Here is a 23,770-nt window from a genome sequence, read left to right as displayed (position 1 = left end):
CTCTAACGCATTCGTAAACGTTACCATAGCAATGCGCCGAGCTAACGGCAGCTGCTTGAACTAACCAATCGCATGAGCGCTCTGTGGCATTTAAACGTCGTGGCGTCATACGCACGAAATTCAAAATCAAGAGAGAGACGAGAATTTGTGCTTCCCTGCATCTCACGTTTTCTCGACGAGGTGAGGTCATTGTGTTGATTTTGAACCTACAGAAATATACTTTTAATTTCAAGTACTAGTTTTAAGTTTATTTTGTTTATACATTAAGTCAGTTTAAATCGGTTAAGCGATAGTGCTAACGCGTTTTTCATTGGATTCATGCTACACAATCGTTTACCTTGGTCACGTTAAGCTAACGTTCAAAACAGGAACAGGAGCACAGCGAAATGTTTCAAGCGGACGTGATTTACTTTTTAAATCAACAGATGCTATCCTATCATTAGATTGAGCATCGTAGCTGTCAGTAAGCCATTATATCGTTTCACATCAGATACGAACTTACTGTTTATCTGTCGTAATGTCCAGGTCTATGAAAACGTCGACAAAATGGCGCAGTTTGGGTTTGAGAACGACATTCACAGCATCTTGAAGCTGGACATGCCGATCACAAACGCTCCCATGGCGAGGTGGCAGAGAAAGGCGAGCTCATCAAACACATCCGCCCTGAGCGGCTTGTCGCCGGGAAAGTCTGCTAATGTATCCCTGAGCTCATCAAAAACACCAAGCAAAACGCCAGGTAGTGTATTCGTCTGCATTCATACTCGTGTGTCGGGGAAAGCTTTGCAGTTAACTTTGGAAATGTTAACCACTGGTGTGTGGGGTTTTTTTTGTTTGTTTTTTTTTTTTTTCTTTTTTCTTTTGTTTTTGTAAATGGATATTTAGGCAAAAACAAGAAACAAACGCCATCCAAAATGGGGGGTGATCGCTTCATTCCCATTAGAAACAGCAAGCAAATGGATGTGGCAACTTTCCTTCTGACAAAGGAGAATGAGCCAGCGGACACAAACCCATCAGTTACATCAGTAAGTTGTATAACAAACACTTAAGCTTCTATTTGTATGAGGAGGATGCCAATCAGTGTGGCTCTCTATTTGAAGGAAACCCAGAAAGCGTGGTCTGTGTCACTGAATGGATACAACGTTGAAGATGCAAAGATCCTCCATCTGGGAGGGAAGCCACTTAATGCACCAGAAGGTAGAAATATGTAACTTTCATAAATATCTGCTGTGTTGACGGCATTTTGTGTTTTTTGTTTTTTTAAATTCATTGTCGCCTTCTTGTTTACAGGCTACCAAAACAACCTAAAGGTCCTCTACACTCAGACAGCAACCCCTGCCTCTATTAAAAAGTCCAGATACATATCTTCAACTCCTGACAGGATCTTGGATGCTCCTGATCTTAGAAATGATTTCTGTAAGTTGGACACTTAAGTGGATTTTAAATCTCTATACAATTGACTTTAATTGCAACAAATCTTTAAATGATACCACATATTTACAGAAATGCAGAGAATGGACACTGATGAATAAATTCTAAACGAGGAAATGTTGTAAGTTCAGTTTGAAGTCCTAATTTGTGACTTCCCACTAGGAAAGTTGGAGCAGCCCTCCAACCTTATGATCAAAGATGCCAGCAGTGTATGTCATTTTTTTTGTTGCCACTGTTGTGTATCTATGACTGGCTATATAAACACTATCAGGTCACGACAAGGCTCTGTCATGAATGTGCTGCAGCAGCATTTAAGTGCAACAAATATTTGTGTTTTTCTTTTTACTGGAACACAACTTGGGAATGTTGATCTAATTCCTGATGCAAATAGAATTTGATGTTGCATAAACATCCTAGTTTATTAAATCAAGGAAACTTTAACATTTAATATTAATGTAGGCTTTTCTTTTTCCCCCCCTCCAGATTTGAATCTACTCGATTGGAGCAGTAGAAATTTTCTCGCTGTGGCTCTTCATAACAGTGTTTACCTGTGGGATGCAACTCAAGGAGACATCATTCTTCTCATGAAGATGGAGCGTGAAGAGGACTACATCTGCTCCCTGGCCTGGACTAAAGAGGGAAGCTACCTAGCTGTCGGCACCAGTGACTGCAAGGTTCAGGTCAGTGTGGAGATCATCGTGCCACTTGAGTTAAAAAGAATATGGGACATTAACAGAATAAGTTTTATTTTTTTTTAAACTGTATTGATTTCCTTTAGTTGTGGGATGTTGAAAATCAGAAGCGCTTGCGCAGCATGGCCAGCCACACAGCAAGGGTTGGAAGTCTGAGCTGGAATGACCATATTCTTTCCAGGTAAAAGTTCCTCCTACCAAAGTCTGTAATATTCCCCTGGTGGTTTCCATTTTTGCACTCAAGTGTGCATTCTCTTCTTTCACCACGCCCCACAGTGGCTCCAGATCAGGACACATCCACCACCATGATGTGAGGGTGGCAGACCATCACATCAGCACCCTCACTTCTCACACGCAGGAGGTGTGCGGCCTTAAGTGGTCCCCTGATGGGCGATACTTGGCTAGTGGAGGCAATGACAACTTGGTGTGCATATGGCCCCGTGCACAGGAGGGCAGCGCCGGCAATGACAGCCAGCTGATCCGCTGCTGGAGCGAACATCAGGGAGCAGTCAAGGTGGGCAGCAAACAGAAGTTCATTATGCTAATTTTCTCCCTTTTCCTCTCCCTTCCTGCTTGTTATGAGAATTAAATGAAGACTGGAGTCTGTGTGTGTGTGTGTCCCGTTGTTCTAGGCTCTGGCCTGGTGTCCATGGCAGCCAAATATCCTTGCATCTGGAGGTGGTACTAGCGACCGCCACATCCGTATCTGGAATGTAAACAGTGGCTCCTGTATCAGTTCACTTGACACTCAGTCCCAGGTAACTGCTTCCTTCCAGACCAGGGATGTCGAACTAATTTTACATTTGTGGGCCACATACAGCTCACTTCGTTCTCAAATGGGCTGGATCAGTGAAACTCTGTGTAAAGATGTTTAAACCTTTAATCCCTGAGATGTCTTAATATAGAATGCAATTTCAACAGGACATCTCAGTTTTTCTATATGTTAAAACGAACAATTCAGCCTTAATATTAAAGTGCATTTAGGAATGAGCTACTGTAGTGTGGGAGGTCTTTATCAATAGGAAAAGCTGGTTCAAGTTCAAAATCCACGCTCTCCCTAGCTTTGTCCAGTGGGCAAAAATGGAGACTTTACTTGGCCAATTCTGGCCCCTGCACCTTGTGTTTGACATCCCTGTTCCACACCCTTCAGTTTTAATGGTCAATGTGTTTAGTGTTTGACTAAATGTCTCATCCAATCCAACTTTTCAGATCTCATCCCTGGTGTTTGCACCCAACTACAAGGAGCTGGTCTCTGCTCATGGATATGCCCACAACAATGTTGTTGTCTGGAAATATCCCTCTCTCAGTAAAGTCGCAGAGCTCAATGGTAAACAAGTCCTGTCCATATCTTTAAAGGCACATCCAGTGAACTAAGAACCTGTTGTTCCTCCTTTCTACTGGTATAATTTATATAAATTTTTTTTCCTTTAAGGCCACGACGACAGAGTTCTGAGTTTGACTCTCAGTCCGGACTGCTCTACTGTTGCTACTGTTGCTGCAGATGAGACCATTCGCTTGTGGAAGAGCTTTGAAATGGATCCCATTAAGAAGAAGGCTAAAGAGAGGATGGTGAAATCAACCAGCAGCGTCATTCATCAGTCAATCAGATAATTTGTTTCAATGAGGTTTTAAATCTGAGTTATGTTTGAGTTATCTGCATTATTTTTTTTTCTTTTTTTTTTCTTTCTTAATTTATCCACAATAAAGGGAACCACCTGGTGTTTGCCTGCGCTGCTCCAGTTGGTGGTTTAAAGTGTTGATGGCCTATTTTTATTTATGCAGGTCAACTGTTGTGTTTACAGTATTGGTGATTTTCAGTCAGTTTTTAAAATGTATTTATAACCTAGTTGGGTTTTAATCAGAATGTTCTGTATACCTGGGTTATAAATAAACACTTTACCACATCTGCTTCCCTCTGTGTTGCTTCATGTTGCCAGGACCAGTTTAAAGTTTACTGGTGGGTGTTTTGTGGTTTTTGTTTTGTTTATAAAATACATCCTTAAGATCTACACCTAAATCTGTTCATTGTCAGACTAGAGCTGGCTTGTGATGTAACAATAAACAAAGTTGATCTATTATAACAGATCACTTCCCTCCTGTGATTATTTTGTCTTGATTTATTCTACCTTCCTGTAATGTGTGCTCAGTTATTCTGTAGTGTTGGTTGATAAAATTTAAAGACTACCTTGGTAAATGTGTCTAAAGTATCTAAAGCCTGAGGATGCATTTCATTTTCATTGATGTATTTTATTTTTTTTCCTTTTACAGTAAATGCAAATTCCTGAATATTGCCACAAGGTGGCTCAGTCTGAATAGAGAACTGAGTGCTTGCCATTAAGTTAAAAGGAACACTGACCAGTGCTGATTGGGCTCATATGCAGAATATTTTCTTTAAAATATTTGTCATATTGCAAAAATGAACAAGCTGTTTTTGCATTCATGTACATTTTCTTTGGGTTAAGACTAATTGATGTGCAACTGTAGCTAAATTTTCTTTTAGAAAAGTCCCATAATGTTATCTTTAATTGACCAAGAGTTAAAACCGCATAAAAGGCCTAACCTCTGTTCCTCAGAGGACACATACAAGTTTAAAAAAAAGTAATCAGTAGCAGCAAACATTGATGGGTTTCAGTATATTCATACTTCTTTAGTTACAATTCAGAAATAACAGCATAGAAAGCCTATTAAATTAAAGCACAGTGTGCAAAGAGAACCGACCATACAGAGTTGTAAAACTCAGACTGGATTAATACAGATGAACATGCACAGCAGTGTATGTGCACTTATTTAAAAAAACAAAACAATACTGTAATATACAGTATAACATTGCTTTCCCATAACTCTTAAAATTGAAATTTAGTTTAGGCGTAACATGTTTCTGTCACAGTGCACACCATAACTGCTTTTCAAATTACAAAGACCTTTAAATTTAGTTTTATTTCAAAAGATAAATTAAAAAAAATTAAATATTTGACATTTACAGTGAAATCCTTTTTTTTTTTTGGGCTAACATAATTGCAGTTATTTACATGTACTAGTCTTGTGTGAAAACTGTGCCGTACGCCCAAGCAACAAAGGCCATGTTAGCAAAAACAGTGCGGATCGAGCCCGAGTCGAAGAATACTATCAGTGACAAAAATGAGCACCAATCTTCATACAGTATTCATCACAGTTACAGCTTACAAACACAACGTGGGCAGGTAGAGATCACCATTCATATCCCAAGAACAGTGTATGTACTTTCACAAAAGACCAGACTTACAAAGAAACTTAGATGAAGCATATTGAAGTCGATGTCAGTCCAATACGCCAGTAGATATGAATGATGAATTTAATGGTGTTAATATCAACTAACAGTCTATGTGTCCTTCTCGTTTCCAGGCGGGGGTCACCACGTTAGACTTCCTTGACTTTGCCCATGAAGATTTTGCCGTTGGTATAGTGGTGACCGTTCCCGTTCTGAAGGTGCTTGCCGTTTGCCACCACAGTGAACGGTTCGCTGGTTGAGCCGTTCTGTTTCGACTTTTCGGGTGTGAGGGGAAGTCTTTTGCCCTTTATGTAGGCCTGCACCCAAAAGTGAGAGAACAGGAGGAAGAATAAGACCCCATACATCCAGATCAGGTGGATCCACAAGGGCACTTGATAGTCACACTTTTCCATGAAGTAGTATTGGCTGATGTGAATGGAGACCAGAATGAACTGCGTCTGTAAAACAAGAGGGGGAAACAAAAACAAAGCCCCCCTAAACATTAGTTTTTGTAAAAGAGCTGAGCTGTAGCCAAAAACCAGATACGTCATTCATTTGAATATGTTGCTGTGGGAAAAAAAACAAAAAATCCAACGTACAAGCTGGATTGCGGTCATGTACTTCTTCCACCACAAGTATTTCTGGAAGCGAGGCCCTGCAGCAGAGAGTGCGTAGTAGGTGTACATGATAACATGGACTGTTGAATTCACCATGGCATGGAAGGAGCCCATTCCTCCAGCTTAAGAAGTAGGTAAAAAAAGATTACATTAATGTACATCTGCAACATGTCACAGAAAAGTTGTGCTGGTCTTGCACTGTCAATGTGTTTACATGCGTTTGTAAGCTCACCGGGTGTCAGGGTGACGCCCCACCACCACGTCCAGGGCATAAAGGAGTGATGGAAGACGTGGAGAAATGTGATCTGACCTTGTTTCTTTCTCAGCACAAAGAATACCTGCAAAAGCACACATGGGATCAGTCACAGTTAACTGATCAAAAGGCCAAAATAATAAGAGGAAGATGAAAAATGCACCTACTGTGTCAAGAAGCTCAATGAATTTGGAAAAATAAAACAGCCAGGCAACTTGAATCATCTGTGGAAAGGAAGAGGGCTGTGATGTCAGATATCTGACACTCAATCACAAACAAAATAAAATAAAAATAACAAACCAAACAAAAAAAAAGTTAGCTTGAGACAATGAAAGCTCCTCTGTAAAAATGTACTGACTTACCCTAAGAGTCTGTGGGCTGGTGGAAAGGTCAATGAGGTCGCATCTCCATGTGAAGGTGGTGGCCCATCCAGACATCATAAACTAAGTGTAAAAAACACACCAGCAGCTGTTAGCACTGACGTCACACCTGTATCAAAAGAGCGCAAACAAATACTTTTTCATCTTACCTCATACACTATGTAGGCATTCAACAGAACCATGGAAACATTGTAGATTATCATGGCAGTGTTGAGGTGGAAAGGTTTGCGATTTGCCATCAGGCGAGGCCCCACGTACAGGGAGAAGGCAACATAACCCAGGAGGATGGTCGTCATGTGCACGGGGCTCTGCATCAGAGGGTAATCTCTGACTCTGGCATCTGGAAAACGCATACAGGAAACACAGGCATGTTTTAGTCCTTGAGTCATGGTTCCATACTGGAATATCTGGGTGGGTCCACCGGCACTTCAGGTCATACATACTTTTGTGCCGTTTCACACCTGATGATGATGACGAAATAAAATGTTCTGATTTGAACAGATTGTAGGTGTGAAGAGAGAAAAGAAGAGACTTACCAGTTCTTGATTGTAGATAACTGTGGAATTTAACAATGCTTGTTAAAGCCTCTCGCAGCATGGTGACTGCTTCTTTACCCTTTCAAAACACCTGGGGGAAAAAAAGAACAGTACAAAAAGACAAAGAGTCAGAGAACAGGAGATGAAACGGAGCTGAAAGAGAGGTTGGTTGGGCAGGTGAGCAACAATATGACTGCTCCACCTGCTCTCCCACTGACTGAACAAACAGGAGACAGCTGTATAGCCTCAACAAACACCCCTGAGTGCCCTCGGCTCCAATCTTTCAAACAAATATACAAGAAAAAAAGAAAAAAAAAAAAAAAAAAAAAAAAAAGAGCGAATTTAAGAATGTCTTTCACAGCTCAGACTTTTCAAAAGAAGCCCTTCGTAGATATTTTCGGCAGAATTGTGAAACGTGATTTTGGATGACAGGCTTAAAACAATGACACGCTCATTGGGACTAACAGAGCAAGTCAAACAGGTGAGGCAAAGAATTGGCCCATGTGGCCACATGAGTGAATGAAATATGAGCAGATCATGAAGCTCAGGTAGTAAAATTGTAGAACGAGACAAAATCATTTATGTTGTTTTGAACTAGATCAAGCTTATTCTTCAGTTTTGACAAGAAGCCACAAGGCTAAAGGTGAAAAGCTAAAAGGTGTAACCAGTGACTCACCCTCTGAGCACTCCTGTCTGCGAGGAAAGCGGCTCCTCAGCCACAGCCGGCAGCACACAATCCAGTGAATCCAACAGATCTGCGACACCCGTGAGAGCGATCAGGCTGAAAAACCAGAAGCATGAAGGGACTTTCCGTGGGTTCAAGCCTCCAGCAGTCCTCTGATATATGATATTTACACAACCACACACAAAAAGACCAACAGTAGCTAAAAGTCTTTAAGGAAAGACTGAGAAAGAGAGAGAGAGATGAGTATAAGTGACAGGAGAGCTATGACAACTATGGGACTGGGCTCATTCAGCTCAATTTAAGCCCCATGGTTCTACTTTGTAGTTTCACAACCACACCCTGTTTCAGTGCTTGGCTCCACCTCTCTGTCCACACTGAGACTGCCTGTGATTGGACTGCCTCATCAATAAGTGGTAAAGGCGATAGGGTGAAAGAGTTAAAGGCCCCCTGCATCAGACACCCAGACCCAAAGGCGAATACCTCCATTGTTACTTAATAAGCTCAATAAAATGTAAGAAAATAAACAGAGTTAAGAGAAAAAAAATGAACTGATCTAAAAATACAGATTGCCAAAAGCCATGATATAAATAAAGTAAAGAGATACATGAGGATAAAGTAATAATGTTATTCTTCATACTTGATTTAGGTTAAAGGTTGCAAACCCACACAATACACTCACAGACTTAACGACACATTTGGATTTGCCCAACCCTTGCAGCAGTTTGACAGGCCCTCTGGTGCCTCTGGTTCTACCTGTTCCCCAAGCACCAGCGATGCTGGGCGTGAGGCCTGGATAGTGCTAGAAATTCACTCGGCACCACAAGGTTAGACGGAGAGGCAGGTAGGAATGAAAGGCATCCGTGCACGTGAAAGAGGGAGAGAAGGAGGCGGGGAGGAGGGAATCAGTGCTGTATGTTTACATATCATATGACACTTTAACACTAAGTGCATGCAGGTGAAAGCGTGAAAGACATAAAGTGAAAAGAAAAGTCAAATTGTTTTGCATATGCAACGCATTGTATCAGAAAGTAAAGACTTTCCAACGCGGGCAGTTTTAGTTTCAGATAGCGCCCCTTAAAAACTCGACAGGTGGCTTCTTGAATGTGCCATTCACATTCATGGTAGGCACCAAATTGTAAGTGTAATACCCTGATCTTGTTAACATATTAACAGTTCAGTTTCACCCAGAGACGGCGCCCATTTATGGGCAATGACACTTATGTGTTAAATCATCCATGCATCGGTGGAAATGTGACAAAACCTTGAACTTAAAATGGTCATTCAAACCAAGTCTAACTGTGCAGGGATGCAGCGTGAGAGCAACATGCTGCTTATTGCAGTGTTTTTGCCCTTTTTAAGCATAAGCTGACATGAATGTGAGACTAGGTGTTTTTGTCTCCATGGTCAGCAGTTTTCCATTGCTGCCATATTCCTTAATAATACAACACACTCCCTGTCCATCTTGGTCCTGTGACTGTTAAACACTGACTTCAGTTTATCGCATATGAGCTAACAAACAGCTAAACAAGCTGACATTCAGTCCCACTGTGCAGCACAGATAATAGTTTCCCTCACTTAGCCAATTGTGGAAAATTAGGCAGGATGGGCCTCATCTGGATGTGGAAAAATGAATGAATGGGGGTGGGGGGATTCTTTAAATTCTCAGCTCTGTGCTTTATGTCAGCGGTCCCCAACCCCCGGGCCTCGGACCGGTACTGGTCCGTGAGTCGTTTGGTACCGGGCCACGAGAGAGAGGATCAGGTGTGAAATGTATGGTTTTCAGGGTTTTTATCGGTTTTCAGCGTTATTTTGTTATCGTTTTTATCGTTAACTCGGTTTTCCTGGGTCTTTTCACGTGTGTTATGAACAAATCTTCTTTTTTTCGGTACCGGTACTAGTTTTATTTTGTTGTATTTATCCGCGACACCTTAAAGGCCGGTCCGTATTGTCGGGCATAAACCGGTCCGTGAGGCAAAAAAGGTTGGGGACTGCTGCTTTATGTAATAGCAGTGAGGCTTGCTTAAGAAGTCACATGGTCGCCCATGTTCATACATTATGTCTTCGGTGATTCTGTCATTTGTGGAATCTGGCGCTCCAGAGCATTTGTGCAGTGACCGAGTTATGTAATTCATTATGTTTATGTGTAAATATCCCAGCATTGTCATTTTTAATCCGTTGCTTGTTTGCAGCCCATCTAAACAAAACTGTATAGACACTACCAAACACTGGAGCTGAAAGTCACTTTTCTTTTTCTTCTCCCCTCCCCATGTATGTGAAAATTCAGGTTTGTGATACTGATCATATGTGTGAAAAGGTTTTTTCTTTCTTATCACTGTTTTCTTGCAATAAAATCACTCACTCGGCAATTGTTACGCTAATAACCGAGACAGGTGCCTGTCTACGATGGAAAATAACTGGAGTCTGTGATCTTGAGTAACTTTTCAGTGGCAAGTTTTAAGTGAGGAATTTCAAAAGCCTGACAAAGCTTTTTCATATTGTGGGTATTCTAGAAAAATCTATTCAGTGCTCTGAGTTCAAGCTTGGTTTTATTTATTATTTTTTTTTTAGGATTTGTTCAGTTAATTTTGATCATGTAAACAGTATACAGAAAATCATTTTAAAAAAATACTATACAAATTACTGCAAAACACATTAGTCTCACTTTACCCATTCTAATTCCCTTTACATGTAGAAAAGTATTTAAGTGGGACTTTAAATAAGTTATTGCAGGTGTCTGACCCTATAAATGTATTTATTTTATTATTTTTGATCATGCATTTAAACGTTAAAGCCTTGAAAACTATTTTATTGTGCAAAACTGACTGGACCAGGAAGCCACACTGAAAATCTTTTGAGATCATATGTTCCCATTCACTTGAGTGCACTCCCAGTGAAAACAATGACTTAACTTTATAATGCTTCATTTAATCCTTATGTGAATAAAGCCTGCATCAGCAATAATCAGCATGCCAAGAGAAATAAACACTCTTTCAGGGAATCACCATGCAGAAGTCTAATCTGTTTGCAGATTATTAGCTTGGTTTTGAGGAGGAAGGGCCACCATTTGTCACTTTTAATTTCTTTCTTTTGTCTAAAGGGGGGTAAAAGTGCAAGACAAGACAAACGTCTGGTGTGTGATTGCTCTCTGAGTGACAGAAGAAGAAATTCAAAATATGTGTGTGTTGTGCATTTATGACTGTGCGTTTGTCTTCCTGAAACTGCTGCAGACCTAAAGGACAAGATGTTTCTTTTTTCCACAAGAGTATAGAATAACAAATAAATCACATAATGTGCAGCAAGAAGTTATTCAGACTGACTATGTGTCAGAGCTGTATCCCTGACCAAACTTAAAAAAGGTCCCCAAGTTGCTTTTTTTGTCTGTCGAGAGCAAGTTTTGTAATTATGATTTTGGCATTAAAAAATGTTTTCTGTTTATTTTTTTTGTATCACTTTGGTTCTCGTGGGATTTTATTTCACTCTGAGGTCTTTCTCTAATCATTCTGTCCGGACAAACACAGTGACACAATGTTCCTTTGGCCTCTGAGCATTTTGTCCTCATGTCTGGAATATTTATACTGTCAGAGTTTAACTTGGCAGGTGTTACATAAACATTAACCAATTGTAGGGTAATCATCTGAGGCATGGCATCCATTTTCAATCTTCTGCTGAGATTTGACTTTGTAAATCATCTTTCTGTGCATTTAGCTTACAATGAAAATAATAAAATCTTTTTCTTTATTCGGTTCATTTATGAGGATTTTTTTTAAAGAAATCTGAAAAGATGTAGTTTAAAACTACAGCTTATTTAACACCTACACTTATACAAAAAAAATCAACACGTAAGGAAAATTAAATCTTTCACTGATTTAAATATAAAATCACAACAAAAGAGAAAAAGCAAGGATACAAGAGACCATTGATAGTTTCAGAACCTTTCATAACCAGAGCATCTTCACGCTAAACATTTATCACAATACTGAATTTTTATATTAGTTTTTTTACTACTTTTTTAACAGTTTCAGTGTACTACACTTAAAATCCAGCGTTTTCTTGAGTTTCTATGTCCACATTGTTTGAACCTGTGTTTGCACAAATTGCTGTTTTGCTTTTATGTAATTCTCAGCTGTGGATATTTAAAGAGGATAAATGGCTCAGTTCTTCAAAACACATCATAGCATCAGAGTTTGCATGATACCGTTTGTACCTCCTGTGAAGCCAAAACTTTAAATGTAGCCTCTGCTCTTCATGGTGTGAAAAACTGGTCGCGCCACAGAAGCGTGTATTGAGCCTGTATTGAGGAGCAGTGGTTTAAGACCATAAGCCTTGATGTGTGTGATCTTCTTCTTTCAGCTGTCAAAAGCAAGTGTACTTCCTGTGCCAGTCCCAAGCCTGGATAAATGTGGAGGGTTGCGTCAGGTAGGGCATCCGGCATGAAATCTTTGCCAAATCAAACACGTGCATCAAGAATGTGGCACGATGTTGTTCCCAGATCATCATGAAAATGTTGTTCCAGGATCAACATTGCAAGTGACCAATCAGAATGTTGTGACGTCATACTTTTGCGACTTCGGGAAAAACCGCCGTAATACAAAAAACTGTACTTAAGCTTCGAGAAACCGCCTCTGTCCACCGATCAACGGACCCTGACCCTAACCCTAACCCTTTAATAAACGGTAAGCACAATTGATATTGTCCTTGCAACATTGGAATTTCATAAATGCAGGAATGGCTTGGCGCGCAAAAGAATAACGTCACAACATTCTGATTGGTCACTTCCAATGTTGATCCTGGAACAACATTTTCATGATGATCTGGGAACAACACCAACACGACGATATCAGATCATCCAAGAAGGTGTCAGACATTTTGTTCTAAAGTAATGGAATACAGCTCAGTGATGTAAACAATGGGTTTGGACTTTTTAATCTCCCACGATCTAAAAGCAAGTTTTACAAACAGATCTTGTGTTTGTGTTTTTCCGTGTGAACCCTACAAACACTTTTTTACTTAACTGGAGGAAATCTGTTGGAGCGCAGAAAAGGAATAATTTGAAAAAGATAAAGTAGTTTTGGTTACACTGGCATTGGCTTATAGTCCAGAAGATTGAAGGTTTTCCCTGGAAGTAATATAATTTGATGTAGAAGGTTGTCATTCTTACTGGCTTCTAGAAATATTTCCATCAATGGTGTTAACAAGTTAATTATCTATACAAATCCAGTTTATTATCTGGGTCTGTTCCTTTTCTTTAGATTTCAAGCCATCAGCTACACTTCTCATTTCTTATTATGTCATTTCTGACTCCAGATATCCTCCGTTTCAAACAGTAACAGAGAGCTCACACATCTGAGAATCAGTTCAGATTTTGTGGTCCTGCTCCAAAGGCTCGGTTAAGTATCCTACATTAATACATCACATACGTGTATTAGCTTTGAACAATTTTAACTTTTCAACAATTATTATTAATACTATTTTGACTATTTAAAAAAAATATATTGTATTGTTTTAATTGTTATTGTTATCTAAAACCAACTTCATCATGATCTTTATGAATCCTGTCAGCTAAACAAACTAAAAGGGAGAAACAGCGACACCGCATGGCCAAATAGAAAATTAATGAAACCAGCTCAAAAAAATTCCTTTGGATTATTTTTTATGATTTAAATAAAACACGTGTGCAATTTATAAGCAAAGTTGCAAATCTTATTTAATCTTATTTTTACAGTCTTTTCAAATAAAAACTTAAATTTAACCAATGCTATTCCACCTGTTATTTTTCATATAGTTTACATTGTAATATTTCTTTCCCATTTAGATCACTTGTTTTTAAAAAGCCAAACAAACTAAATTATAAAAGCCCTCCTTAATAACAGCACACGCATACACACACACACACACATTTTAGTGAGGACATTGCTTTCCTTACCCCTTACCAAAACCGTAACCTTTAGAAATGAATACCTAACCCTAACCTATACCCTAAACCTAACCATAACCCAACTGTAACCCTAACCCTAAAAAAGACATTTTTGAGCCTCAAAAACGCTTTTAAATTTGTGAGCACCGGCATTTGGTCCCCTGAAGTGACTGTTGTCCCCACAGGTATAGTGTGATGCTAATTTTTGGTCCTCACAAAGATGTTTAAACAAATACACACACACACATTCACACACACAGCAGAAAACAACAACAAATAAAAACCAAATAAATAAATAGCTGGTCTTCTCTGACTGAAAAGATGACAGAAAATATAAAGACATTAAGAGTTTTTTCTTTTGTGTTCCGTGACTGTAGCAAATATTTCTTTGTATGTACTAAGTATGACAGTGCAATGACAATAAAGAGTTATCTTATCTTATCTCATTACCTTAGATAAATAAACAAATAAACAGATCAGGATGCAATGCAGTAAATCTACATAGATATTACCAAACAACACAAAGCCCCATGAGCTTATTCTCACATGCAGAGCGGGACATCTAGCGGCGTGTAGGAGCTCTGCAGGGGATTGACAGTGGCACACTTCTGGCTTCAGGAACAGTTACATGAACTTTGGCAGGTGATCGGCTCCTGAGTCACACCTGTGCTCAAATCACAGCATAATGGTGATTTGCATCAGAGTGTTAAAACCCTTTTTTTACGGCTGAATATTAGAAACAATGCGAGTGAACTGGCTATTCTATTAAAGCCGAGCTAATCGCCCCTCAGATTTGTGAATGAATGAAAGTAGTTACAGTTGAATTGTCTCCCTCTGTCCGCCGGGGTGAGCAGCTGCTTGTGGTGGGAGGGAGGCGGCGGCTGTCAAACTCCTTATCCGGGCTTTTCCCGGCTCTGAAACGAACACACCCACCGCGCGCCAATGGCAAGGTGGAACAACAGGTAGGCGTCCTCCACCCGCCTCCCTCCCTCGTTCGGTGCGTCTCGGAGAAACAAGTGGACCCACTATCCGCTGCGTGAAAATGAGAACAGAACTTCGCCTGTTGTTTGCTTGATTGTCTGGGCCGGTTTGTCTGCACAGTGGAGGAGTTTTTATGCGCTTGCTCTGACAGTCCAGCTTTGTTTGAAACACCTCGGAGATTCGCTCTGAAACGTCTACTAATTAATAAATCGGAGGTCCATTATCGGATAAATCGCGTTTGCGACATCAGGCGCGGGTGTTTGTCATCATGTGGATATGCTGATGGTAAGTGTGGTCTTTTTCTCGCGTGTTAAAGCGGTTCAGGGATTTAAAATTCGGGTTAACTTGTGACTGCAGTGAAAAAAGCTCGATGGGGTTGTGTGTGTGTGTGTGTGTGTGTGTGTGTGTGTGTGTGTGTGTGTGTGTGTGTGTGTGTGTGTGTGTGTGTGTGTGTGTGTGTGTTATATTGAGACTGGGAAACAAAATATTTCCTCAGTCATTTTGTGGTATCGCCGGTTGTTGTTGCATAATCCAAGAAGTGTAGCAATAAGTTGACTATCCCACCATGTGACTCACAACAATAACGCCTCCATCATATTCTTATGTAAGTTTCTGCTCCAGTTTTAGACTCTGAATGTCTTTATACACTCACCCGCCATTCTTGTGAATTAAAAAAAATAAGTGTGTAGTAGCAGCAGGGATTTTTAATCACCTGCTCCTTTTTCCTCTTATCTGACCTGTTTTCATCTACTCCTATTCCTCACAGCTGCCATATTATCTTCACCACTGAACTCTGAGCTGATTGAAAGAGGTCAGAGGCTCTCTGACTTACAGATTCCCCCCCCTCACCCTCACCCCTCACCCTGCATGAGGACATGGAGGTCCTGCGCAGGTCTTCAGTGTTTGCTGCAGAGGTCCTGGATGTGTTTGACCGATCACTGACCGAGAAGGAGCTGGTTTCCCAGTCTAAGGCGCTGTGCAGAGACTACATCCTGTCGAGGCTCAACCAGAACGGGTTGGGATGGTCCAAAACTGAGCTCAATTTTTCTCCCTCGAACGCAGCGCTAGCTGAAGTATCTATGGTGCTTCTCTGTCTTGGTAAGCGCAGCAGTTTCCATAAATGTCACCTTATCGATGACCTCCGAACCATGATTGCCTTGATTGATCATGCCAGTTTTTGAACTGATTTATTCATTATTATTGCTGTCATGAAAATAGGCCTTGACATTTATAAGTAAGTAGGCTGGAAGACTAAGAATTCATTATCACATCCTCACAGTGTTAAGTACAGTTTGGGACTTTCTATCCAGATCCTTATCAAAAATAGGATAAAAGAAAAGGACAAAGAGTTTTTTTGAGATATTTTTTTTTCTTCTTGTCCAACAACCATACTTAAAATAAAAGGAAATGTTGTGTTTAAGTCATTGTTTAAATTTGAGCATCTCAGCAATTATTGACATTACATTTCACGCATTTGCAGTCTAACATGCAGTCCATTTTCATGATCTGCCGATTAGCTGCTCATCTGATTGATTATTTGTTTGGCCCATAAAATGTCAGAAAGTAGCAACGGTTGTAATGAATTTCCACTTGCTTTCAGAGAAGGGTAAAGAAACCAGAAAATTGTAAATGATCAGAGACTGAATTTGCTGATCACCTACATTATGATCCTATGTCTCTATACTGGAGTGTTTGCTACATTTGCAATATATTAAAGCAACACTTTAGGCTTATACTCCACATGTCTATACAGCCTGTACTGAGCATTTGAAGCTCTGATGAGCTCAGACCAAACGATGAGTCGAGGATTATATCTGCATGTGTGAGAACAGCTTGAACCAAAACCAGGCAGCAGCGGTCCAGCCCTCCTCTTCACATCTATCTTTTCTCAGCACCCGGGTATCTGAGTGACCTCCTGCCACGGGAAATGTTTGAATTTGATATTCAAGCAGGTTAAAATGTGTGACGTGCTACACTTTCACCTGTTTTTAAATCTCCTTTGCTCAGATTCACTTCCTAACAGACTTTTCTCCTTTTCTTTTTTTTTCTTCTGTTTCTGCTCTCCCTCTGTTACCTAGGCGATGAGCTGGAGTGTATACAGCCCAGTTTGTACAGGAACGTGGCGCGGCAACTCAACATTTCTGTTGCCATGGAGAACATGGTTTCGGATGCCTTCATCGGCGTAGCAACAGAGATTTTCTCAGCAGGTACAAGGCTGTTATGAAGCTCAGAGTGTTGATGATGATGATGCATCGCAGTAGAAATTAAAACAGCGCAGGAAGTGACCTTCACTCCTGATTGCTTATGGAGGCACTGACTGTGGACCTCTGCAGCTTTCACCAGGCTCATTCGGCTCAGAGCGAGTGGGTGCAAATCAGATGTAGGTGGAGTGAGACTCCATCTGGAACACATAATTAGTCCTACATCCAAGTTTCTAAGTTTAGACATTAGTTTACTAAATTGAGCCCAAGTTTGGGATGTGGATGCTGAACATAAAAGGGCTTCGTTGGCAGCATTGTCGTGTCTTGCTAAGAGGGCTCAAACATTTTTCTTTAATGTTAATTTGTTACTTTTCATATTGAATTAATAGAGTCGTCCTGTGACAGATTGGCGACCTGCACAGGATGTAACCTGAACTGGATAAGCGGTAGAAAATGGATGGATGGTTTAATGTAGCGTAAAGCCAGCAGGTCCCATCTTGGGCCTCACAGAAAGATGCACAGGAAGTAAAATTAATGCAGGGTGGCAGGGGATAACGGTGCTGCCTAAGAAAAAGTTTTGGGCTTTCTAGTTGGTTTTTGGCTTTTCTGAGTTTTGACCTTTCTGAGGTTACATATTCTTAGGTTATCTTTAAGTTTTCCTCCATGTTGCTTCTGGTTTCTTTCTGTAACCCTAAAAGGTGTGTGTTATGTTAGGGGTAGCTTGCTTCTCGCCCGCTGTCAGCCGGGACAGGCTCGAGTCTGGTTGGATGGGCATTTAAGAAAATAGAATGAAGGACGGATGGCAGTACAAGGTTCACTTATAGAGTCTAAGAAAGCTAGCTGGTAACTCCATAGTGTGCTAAGGAAGGCGGTTCAAAATCTAGGAGACACAAATCCCTGGGTGGGTTGCTTCAGGATAATTATCGAGTGATGATCTGTGGTGATCTCTTCCAAATAAGGCTAAAGCTGAAAGAAGAATGATCTAGCTAATTAAAAGATATGTGACATTATTCAGATGCTGAATTTTTTCTGCATTTTCTCAATTTTTGTTCTTAAATTTTGCACAAATACAGAAGCAACTGCTGTTGTGCACAAAGGAAATCACGAGCTCCAGCTGTACTCTTTGGTGGTGTGATTTTTAAACTCGAAGTAAATCTTCTTGTAATTGTGTCCTCACATAGTTCCGGTGTTGTTTTTGGCAAATAATTCATCTGGTTGTTGTTGTTGTTGTTGTTATTATTATTATTACATCCAGTCTAATATAGACACAGCCTTACTTTAATACCCTTATGTAAAAATTTGCAGCTATCATCCCAGAACTGCCATAATTTTTAAAATAAGTTGGCCAATAGGTGAAAATAATTTTGTTTTTTTTGTATTTTACTTTTTATTTACTCCCTCCTTTTTTGCTAAGATCTAGAGTTATTTATTTTTAAAAAAATGTGAACTTTGAAATAACTACCAAAGATGACTCGAAGTTAATGAGCTGGCAACAGATAAACATCCTCTGCTTCCTCTGCTAAATGTCATCCTGTCTCAATCTATGCTGATGTAGCTTAGCAACACATTCTTCCTCGTGCAGTTCTTCTTCTTCGTATTCTTCTTCTTGCTCTTCCTAGGAGTCTCCACAGCAGGTCATCTTCTCCATCTCACCCTATACCTAGCATCTTCCTCTGTCTCACCAACCCTCTTCCATATTAAGTCATATAAATCACATTGTGGCATCCATGAAACTTCTCTGCGGTCTTGCCTTTTTCCTTCTGCCTGGCAGCTCCGTGTTCAACACCCTTTGCCCAGTATGTCCGCTATCCTTCCTCTGCATGTGTCCAAGCCATCTCCGCATTGCTGAGGTTGTTACCAAACTGCTCTGCCTCAGCTGTCACTTTCTGATGTACTCGTTTCTTTAATAAAAATATATGGTTAGCTGTTCCTGTGGTTCATTAGATTAAAACCAAGGAGAGATGGGTTAGGACAACAGCAGCTGGCTCTGGCTTGAATGTGGAATTTCTTACTTGATTCACGGTTGTTACCTCTGGATAAACAGTCTAAGTGGTTCTTCCTGTTATTCCTGGCTTGGAGTGATTTGTGCTAATTAAGTGAGAACAACATTGCAGAACAAATGTCTCAAAAAGCCTGTTGGTTAAATTCTAGATGAGTGTATTTGGTTGAAGTCGATCATGCTGGTCTCGGTCTTGTGCCTTTTTTTTTTTTTTTTTAAGTTGTCTTGACAACAGATGTGTTTTGTAAACTGTCCAAAGAAGGAATGACATTTTGAAGGATCCAAATAAAGAGTGACTTTATGTCCTCTGTACGCACCTCGGGGATAGATTAGAGAGTCTGGTAAAACTTTGGCGCGGGACCAGGAAAGTTCAAACACAGACTTGGTTAATGACATTTTCATGCTTGTGTTCTGGATAAATGTCTGCTCTTTTTGACGTCACGAGGGTGTCATTTTTAGAAACGGCGTGGGATTCCTCCTCAAGAACAACAAACTGGTGAACCCAGGCAGCCCCAGCCCTCTGGGACGGGTTGAAACTTGACTATAAATATATTTTAAAAAAAGAAGGCATGTGTGTTTTTCCTGCAGTCTTGAGATTGTTTTAAAACCACCCTTTAAGCTTTTAGTTAGTCATTACTTTGTGGTGGACAGAAAGGAATGACATTTTTATGGCATGTGTGGATCATATCCACATATCTTCCTTTGGAAGCAGTCATCTGTTCTGTGGTCGCCTTCAGTAAAATCAACACGGCTCATCTCTCCTCCATCCATCTTCACCTGCCTCCCACTTCTGTTCTTTCTCTTTCCGCCCTCCTCTCTTCCAGCTTTATCCCCGACAATCTTGTCTCTATTCTTGGCCCGCTTCTCAGTAGGGAGGGAGACATGACGTGCTCTGACAGCTTCCACGGACAGTTATCTCATTTAAGCTCACCCAGAGCTCTATCCTTTAATAGCCACACTCAGAAGCTGTGGCTCAGCTCTCAGGAGCAACCATGACAATGCATGCAGGGCTAAAGGGGGCCAATGCCATTAAGCCCTGCACTGCATCACTGACGTTCGTTATAACAATCCCTCTTTGCGCTGGAAACTTTGCCTGGAGTGGCCGGATGCCCTCATTTATCATATTGGACTGTTTTGAGGTCTGTGCCTCTTGGAACTAAATTAAAGTAAAAACGGGACAAATACTTGGCCTTTTTCAGCTCCACTACTTCTGCTGCATTCACATTTCAGTTTTGAACCTGTTGACCTTCCCGTATCTGAAACTGCGTCAGTGGCAGTGCAGTCTAAACCTGTTTATTTTACAGCCTGGCGTGGCCTTATTGATAGCATTAACACCAGTTTGTTGACTTTCATATTTACAAGGTGCACCAACTGCCCTGCATGCTTACTGTCAGGTCACAGAATATGTAGCTGGAAAGAAGGAAAGAGACGGGCGTTGCTTTGTGTGGGAGGGAATGTTTATGGTGAGGTAAAGATGGCAGTTTGATTTTCGGTGGCTGCAGATAAACGAAATCCAGATCAGCTTGAACTGTGGAAGCACTGATACACAGATATAGAATAATTAAACATAATCCACTGGTGTCTGTTTTTTCCTGTAGGCATAACATGGGGTAAGGTGGTGTCCATGTACGCGGTAGCTGGAGCCCTGGCAGTGGACTGTGTCAGACAAGGCCATCCGGCCACAGTGCACATCTTAGTGGACAGTCTGGGACAGTTTGTCCGCAAATTCCTGGTTCCCTGGCTGAAGAGACGGGGAGGATGGGTAAGTTTCTGCCTCTCTAATGACAATCTTCAGTAATTAAGGCCATGACGCAAGCCCAGTTTTCACTTCAGGGAACCGCTCAAGATTAAATATTACAAATGATGGTCAAAAGAAGAAGAAAGTGCACACTGTCTCCTGTTGTGTTTTACATACCTCTCACATCGTTGTGGAGGAAATTTGGCCTACTGTTTTAAACAGCGGTGCATCAGTTTATTGATATTTGCTGGCATTCATTTATACACAGCTCTCTTAAAGGTTGAGGTCTGGACTTTGTGTCATTGCAACATCTTGCTTATTATCTTTTTCAGTAAATCTGGTATGTCTTGGGTGCTGTGCCTGTAGCATGACCCACATTGGTCCAAGCTTTATCTGTCAGACTGATGCCCTCACAGTCTTGTTTGATATACAGAGTTCATAGTCAACTAAGTGACTCCAAGGTGCCCAGGTCCTGTGATTAGAAAACAAGCCCAAATCATCAGCCTTCCACCTCCGTGCTTAGCAGTTTCTATGAGGTGTTTATGCTCTTTGGTTTTCCTCTAAACGTTGTGCTGTGCATAAAGTCCAAACATCTCCACTTTGGTCTTTGTTCCAAAGCTCTTGTGGTTTTTTCATATGAAACTTTGCAGACGTAAGCTGTGTTGCCATGTTCTTTTTTAGAGAGATGAGGATTTCTCCTGCCAATTTTTCCAAACTCGCTCAGCGTTTTTCTCATTTTAGTGTCATGAACTTTAACATTCAAAATGCTAACTGAGGCCTTTAGAGTCTGAGGTGTATATTTTGGGTTTTTTACAGTTTCTGTGAGCCTTTGTACTGTCTGACCTTGCAATGAATTTGCTGGAACGGCCACTCCTGGGAAGAATAACAGTTGTTTCAAATGTGTGCAAAGGTTTTGACAACAAACTGCCACAACTTATTCTGAGGACCAGATCATTTTAAAAAAATATATTTTTTTGATATGTAAAAATATACTTTTGGAAAAGGGTATACTTTCTTGTGTCATATGCCTTGTATCATTACTTCTGCATGTTGCTGCAGCAAAGTTTTGGGCACACATTGACATGCATAAAAAGTTGACATTTGAGATAAGACAACGATTTGCATTTGCTTGGTTTTTTTTTGGGAGGGGGGGTTGATGCACTGCTTTGTACATGCATGACAAGCATGCTGATTGTGCATGAAGCTCAGTCAGCTTTCAGTCGTCTTTCAGCAGTCTGAGCTACAGGGATGTTATTTGCTTACTCTGGCTTCCTGCTGGTTGATGATGAAAAATTTCTCCTGTAAAGTGGAGTATTCTTATGCTTGATTTAAATAATATTCAAACTCAGTTTTATTTGACTTTAGTATGTGTGTGTCTCTGTGCATCTTCCCAGTCAGACAGTATTTTTACTTTTAGTGGACTGACAAAAGAGACAACAGATTGCAATAATAAATGCCACTAGTGAAATTGCCTTACGACATTAAAGTCATTTTAATTTCTCAGTAACATTTAAAAACGTTTTTCTTTCAGTCTCACAAATTCAGGAATAACTTGCACAAACACCTCCTGTTCAATATGAGTGTCCAGTGCATTCTTAAAGTGTATGTGTGAAATTTTATATATCAGAAAATAAGTGGAAGCTCAAAGTTTCCTTTTTAATATTTATACTTAAAGAAGTTTAACAAGTTTGTTTGTGGGTTTTTTTAATGTCCCTTTTATTTCTTTTTTTTTTTTAAGGTGGAGATCACAAAATGTGTGGTAAAGAAGGATCTTTCCCCTGAAGAAAACTGGCTGTCCTCCGCCTTTGAGTCCCTCAAGTACTTCCTCACCACCATGTACGTCTACATTATGAAGGAGCCGTGAACGAACACAGAGTGGGAGGTGGGAGGGTGGGGGTGTCTTGCGTGGGATTAAAATCTCAGACTTGTCAATAAAAAGGTGGAGTGGAGAGGGTCGCTGTGATTGATGGGGATTGAGCCTGCCGGCAGATTTCAGTCTGCTGCTGTGTATGGCATTCAGCAAATGTTTGACCAGCAAATGTTTGTGTTCTCTCAATGTCGGCCGAGCCCGTGAAGTGGTTACCCTTCATCCAAAGAGTAGTCACCGTGACATTTAAGAGCATATCGCTCCGCCTCGATGTATTTTCTCACTGCTTTAACCGGTGTAGTAAGCAAGGCTTCTCCAGTGTTGTTACGTGAGGCTGTTCATACTCCAGAGACAAACACTCAGATGTTTTAATGTGGTGTTTCTCAGAATATTCACACTTAAAGAGGCGAAAACTGTGTTTGTGATGAAACTGACGCTCAGCTGGCTGGGTCCTGTTGTGAGGTTCGAGTCTGAAACAGTGAGTTCACGCCTCAAGAGTAATGTCAGGTGGATTCAACTGTTTACACTTCATGGAGTAACTCTATTGTACTTCACCAAAGCACAAAGAGAGTCTCTTTACAAATATGATCCTTTTAAAAATAACGAAGAGAAACGTTGGATCTCATTGCGCTTATTTTTGGCCAAAGAACTCAAGGAATGGTAATATATGAATATATACTGAATGTGCATATTTTTGTGGACATTGATTTCCTTTTAGATCTGTAAATAGTCTATTTATGATTTTATTTTTTTATTTAATGACTTGCATTTCAAGGCACTGCAGTATGAGGACGCCACTACAGCGGCTCTTTAGGATGATTGTGTGTGATGGGTGTCACTTTAAGTGTGAACTTATAAATGTGTGTGTCTAAGAGTTTTTATGAAACCTATAATAAACTTGAAACTTCACATACGGGACTTTTGTGATGCTTTTGTTATTACAGGCACATCCTTACTCTTGCTGTAAAGAATGGCCCTGTAGGGTGAAGAGGTGAGGGTGTTTATTGCTGCCTGGGTCACTGAGGAAGAGTTGGATTTGGTTAAAAAGAAGCGGCTTAGATAACTTTGAAAACCCGAGGCAGACAACTGGTGGAAATGGTGTTAACGGGACCTCTTTGTTGCAGGGAATTAGTTGCTTCCTTTACCCAATTTGTCACTCTTCTTACAAAGGTAAGAAAACAGAGCAACAGAAGTTTACACGAGGCTTTATAATATCATGCAACTAAAGACAT

The 23,770-nt window shown here is 40.5% G+C and overlaps 3 protein-coding genes across 6 annotated transcripts; 2 read left to right on the top strand and 1 right to left on the bottom strand.

Moving 5' to 3' along the window:
- The first annotated feature begins 22 nt into the window (after positions 1-22).
- On the top strand, positions 23-4,205 carry cdc20 (cell division cycle 20 homolog). The gene is made up of 11 exons (XM_003438140.4): positions 23-180; positions 526-736; positions 883-1,022; positions 1,098-1,194; positions 1,288-1,413; positions 1,912-2,108; positions 2,207-2,301; positions 2,397-2,634; positions 2,753-2,878; positions 3,330-3,447; positions 3,553-4,205. Exons 1-11 carry the CDS (start codon positions 73-75, stop codon positions 3,729-3,731), a joined length of 1,635 nt encoding a protein of 544 aa, XP_003438188.2. The 5' UTR covers positions 23-72; the 3' UTR covers positions 3,732-4,205.
- Positions 4,206-4,737: 532 nt separating this feature from the next.
- On the bottom strand, positions 4,738-12,324 carry elovl1a (ELOVL fatty acid elongase 1a). Of its 2 annotated transcripts, XM_025900036.1 has the most exons (9): positions 12,043-12,324; positions 7,830-7,934; positions 7,154-7,244; positions 6,767-6,957; positions 6,600-6,680; positions 6,405-6,461; positions 6,217-6,322; positions 5,967-6,106; positions 4,738-5,825 (listed from the first exon to the last, which is right to left on the bottom strand). In XM_025900036.1, exons 3-9 carry the CDS (start codon positions 7,212-7,214, stop codon positions 5,517-5,519), a joined length of 945 nt encoding a protein of 314 aa, XP_025755821.1. In that variant the 5' UTR covers positions 7,215-7,244; positions 7,830-7,934; positions 12,043-12,324; the 3' UTR covers positions 4,738-5,516. The 2 variants fall into 2 exon arrangements, with proteins under 2 accessions (XP_025755821.1, XP_003438189.1); XM_003438141.5 differs by lacking the exon at positions 12,043-12,324 and having other exon boundaries at positions 7,830-8,230.
- A 164-nt stretch (positions 12,325-12,488) lies between these two features.
- On the top strand, positions 12,489-23,451 carry bokb (BCL2 family apoptosis regulator BOK b). 3 transcript variants are annotated; one of them, XM_005476299.3, is made up of 5 exons: positions 12,489-12,511; positions 15,500-15,831; positions 16,812-16,940; positions 20,532-20,695; positions 22,410-23,451. In XM_005476299.3, exons 2-5 carry the CDS (start codon positions 15,609-15,611, stop codon positions 22,533-22,535), a joined length of 642 nt encoding a protein of 213 aa, XP_005476356.1. In that variant the 5' UTR covers positions 12,489-12,511; positions 15,500-15,608; the 3' UTR covers positions 22,536-23,451. The 3 variants fall into 3 exon arrangements, with proteins under 3 accessions (XP_005476356.1, XP_005476355.1, XP_019203728.1); XM_005476298.4 differs by lacking the exon at positions 12,489-12,511 and adding an exon at positions 14,740-15,018 and having other exon boundaries at positions 22,410-23,449; XM_019348183.2 differs by lacking the exon at positions 12,489-12,511 and adding an exon at positions 15,316-15,337.
- Positions 23,452-23,770: the final 319 nt, after the last annotated feature.

The sequence above is a fragment of the Oreochromis niloticus genome, linkage group LG18 (assembly GCF_001858045.2).
Source record: "Oreochromis niloticus isolate F11D_XX linkage group LG18, O_niloticus_UMD_NMBU, whole genome shotgun sequence".
Classification (NCBI taxonomy): domain Eukaryota; kingdom Metazoa; phylum Chordata; class Actinopteri; order Cichliformes; family Cichlidae; genus Oreochromis; species Oreochromis niloticus.
Note: the sequence above shows the minus strand (reverse complement) of the source record. Positions and strands in the feature narration are given on the sequence as shown.